Consider the following 2,194-nt stretch of genomic DNA (forward strand, 5'->3'; position numbering starts at 1 on the left):
GAAATTTAATGTTGTCCTTGAATTGCTCCAAATATGAAACTACAGGGTCAAAAGTGACGAAATTGAAACTACATGGTTAAAAGTGGTTGAAGTACCAAATTACAGGGACCAAAAGTGACTTTTGGCCTAAAAAAAATACCAATTTGTAAAAATATATACACACGCAGCCATGGATTGCAATTGTTTTCTATTATATATTGTTGATTAGTGGAAGGACCTTGCATGTTATGTTACATACTTGTCCCATTGCTAAATACGTTTTCAACTCTAATCTTCATTTCTCATCATCATCATTCGGCGACATTGTGAAAACGACCATAACCATTCTATGCTGCCACGACGCTTTTTACAGTTTACCACTATATTTGTTTGGGGATTGATTTTCCTACTCCCTTTAATGTCGGTGGATACGTCTGCTGCTAGCTCCTTAGAGGTTCTTTTCTTTAAATAAGTCTAACAATGCAAGTGCCTGCAGTGAATCCAATTCCAAATATTAAAAAGCCAAGCCAAATATTAAGTACTATTCAAAACGCCACTGTTTATGGGCATAAAAGACTAATTCTACATCACTAGGGATATTATAGAAATTGTCTGAAATATATAGCATTGTAAAAAGAAAACAAGTTGTAAAGAAATAAAATGACCTCAGGCACAGAGAGCTGTAAACGAAACTTAGGGCCATCATAGTGGTAGAGTATTGGCCTGAAAGCATCCTCTTCTAATGGTTTGCACCTTTCCTTCACTCGAATTCTAACCTGAAACCAATTCAACTTCTCAAGTCAAACCTATTTAGTCTCAATTCTACTAGCTGTTGTTACATATATATAACTTATTCAAACCTGAGCTGGAAATCTCGATTCACCTTTGCACTTCTTGTCTTCCCACGCTGTTGGGTCAATGTTTGACCCTCCAAAACTTACAGCCTTTTAAAATTAAAAAAGAAGACAAATGAGTCAATCTATAATTTCTAAAAATATCCAGACACCATAGAGAAAGTAGGCAAACCTGAAATACTCCATGCAGCTGGTGGGCTGTGTAGTTATAAAGAAAAAGGGGTAAGCCTGGGGTTATTGCCCTAACAGAGTCCTTATATTTCTGTGGGAGCCCTGCAAAAATAATAAATCAAATTTGTAACATTTTGCATAACTGCATTCCTTATTCACTTGAAGAAGATAAAGAAAACTCAAGGAATGTTATGTCCATGATCACCTATATATCTAGAGAAAGTAGAAGCACTGTAGAACAAAGATGAATATGGAATCTGGATGGATGCAGACACTGTTAGTAATTAATCAGGTAGACCGTAGAGCGGAGAGAAATTACCGAAGAGTTGGCGATGGAGATCCTCTTGCATAGTCTCATTGTTACACACAAAAATGTAACCACCCAAGACCTCGTTCCTAGGCAGCATTTCAGCCTGAGGCAAACTCTTATGCCACTTATCATGACTAGTGTTACTCTGCTGCTGCTGACCACGTTTCAACTCCTCTAACGATCTCAATTGCAAAGGCATATTAAGATTATTGTTGAAATTAATCTTCCTATAATAACAATAATTATTATTATAATTAAAGTCTTCCTCCTCCTCATCTTCTTGATCAATATCTGCATTTGAGTAATACTCATGTCTTTCTGTCATATTTCTGAATTGATTGTCAAGTGCAAGCCTTGATGCCACTGCCCTCCATGTTTGGTACTGATCATCAGCTGCAGAGCCAGAGCCAGAGCCAGAGCCAGAGGCCATCACTTGATGATGATGATGGAAATTGAATTGATCTTTACCAGCTGACCACTGCCACACAGAGCTTCCAGTACTCATTGATGACATTATTGTGTGAGTAAGAGCAAGAGATGAGGAAGAGGCAAGCAAGAAAGGGATTATACAAATTTGCAATCTTAGCTACTTTTAAATACCAATGAAATGAATGAGTTATTTTTAATTTGGTGGACAATGGACTTTCGGCACTCGTGGGGTCCTTTTATTTTACTTTTTTGTTGTTGTTGTTGTTGCTTTACAGTCTTTTGGCGAGAATTTGAATCAAAATAGTCCGCCATCACTAAAACACTGGAGTATACTGAAAAGGTTGATGAATGATGATTGCTGAATTTGATTTTCAAATGTTGCTCCCTCCATCCCTCCTTTCGTGTGATTGCTAAAACATATGGCAAAGCATTGGGGTCGGCGTTATTCTCC

The 2,194-nt window shown here is 37.4% G+C and overlaps 1 protein-coding gene across 2 annotated transcripts; it reads right to left on the reverse strand.

The window, feature by feature from the left end:
• On the reverse strand, positions 1-1,909 carry LOC110755947 (B2 protein-like). Of its 2 annotated transcripts, XM_021957273.2 has the most exons (5): positions 1,324-1,903; positions 1,006-1,106; positions 840-923; positions 645-755; positions 1-469 (listed from the first exon to the last, which is right to left on the reverse strand). In XM_021957273.2, exons 1-5 carry the CDS (start codon positions 1,826-1,828, stop codon positions 428-430), a joined length of 843 nt encoding a protein of 280 aa, XP_021812965.1. In that variant the 5' UTR covers positions 1,829-1,903; the 3' UTR covers positions 1-427. The 2 variants fall into 2 exon arrangements, with proteins under 2 accessions (XP_021812965.1, XP_088101364.1); XM_088245238.1 differs by lacking the exon at positions 1-469 and having other exon boundaries at positions 494-755; positions 1,324-1,909.
• Between the last annotated feature and the right edge of the window lie 285 nt (positions 1,910-2,194).

This window comes from Prunus avium, chromosome 8, assembly GCF_965620075.1.
Source record: "Prunus avium chromosome 8, drPruAviu1.hap1.1, whole genome shotgun sequence".
In the NCBI taxonomy this organism is placed as follows: domain Eukaryota; kingdom Viridiplantae; phylum Streptophyta; class Magnoliopsida; order Rosales; family Rosaceae; genus Prunus; species Prunus avium.

Coding starts and splice junctions, on each gene's coding strand:
- LOC110755947 (XM_088245238.1), bottom strand. CDS start 1,828: ATGTCATCAATGAGTACTGGAAGCTCTGTGTGGCAGTGGTCAGCTGGT. Junction 924..1,005: donor AGCTGCATGGAGTATTTCAG/GTTTGCCTACTT, acceptor TAATTTTAAAAG/GCTGTAAGTTTTGGAGGGTC. Junction 756..839: donor AATCGAGATTTCCAGCTCAG/GTTTGAATAAGT, acceptor AATTGGTTTCAG/GTTAGAATTCGAGTGAAGGA.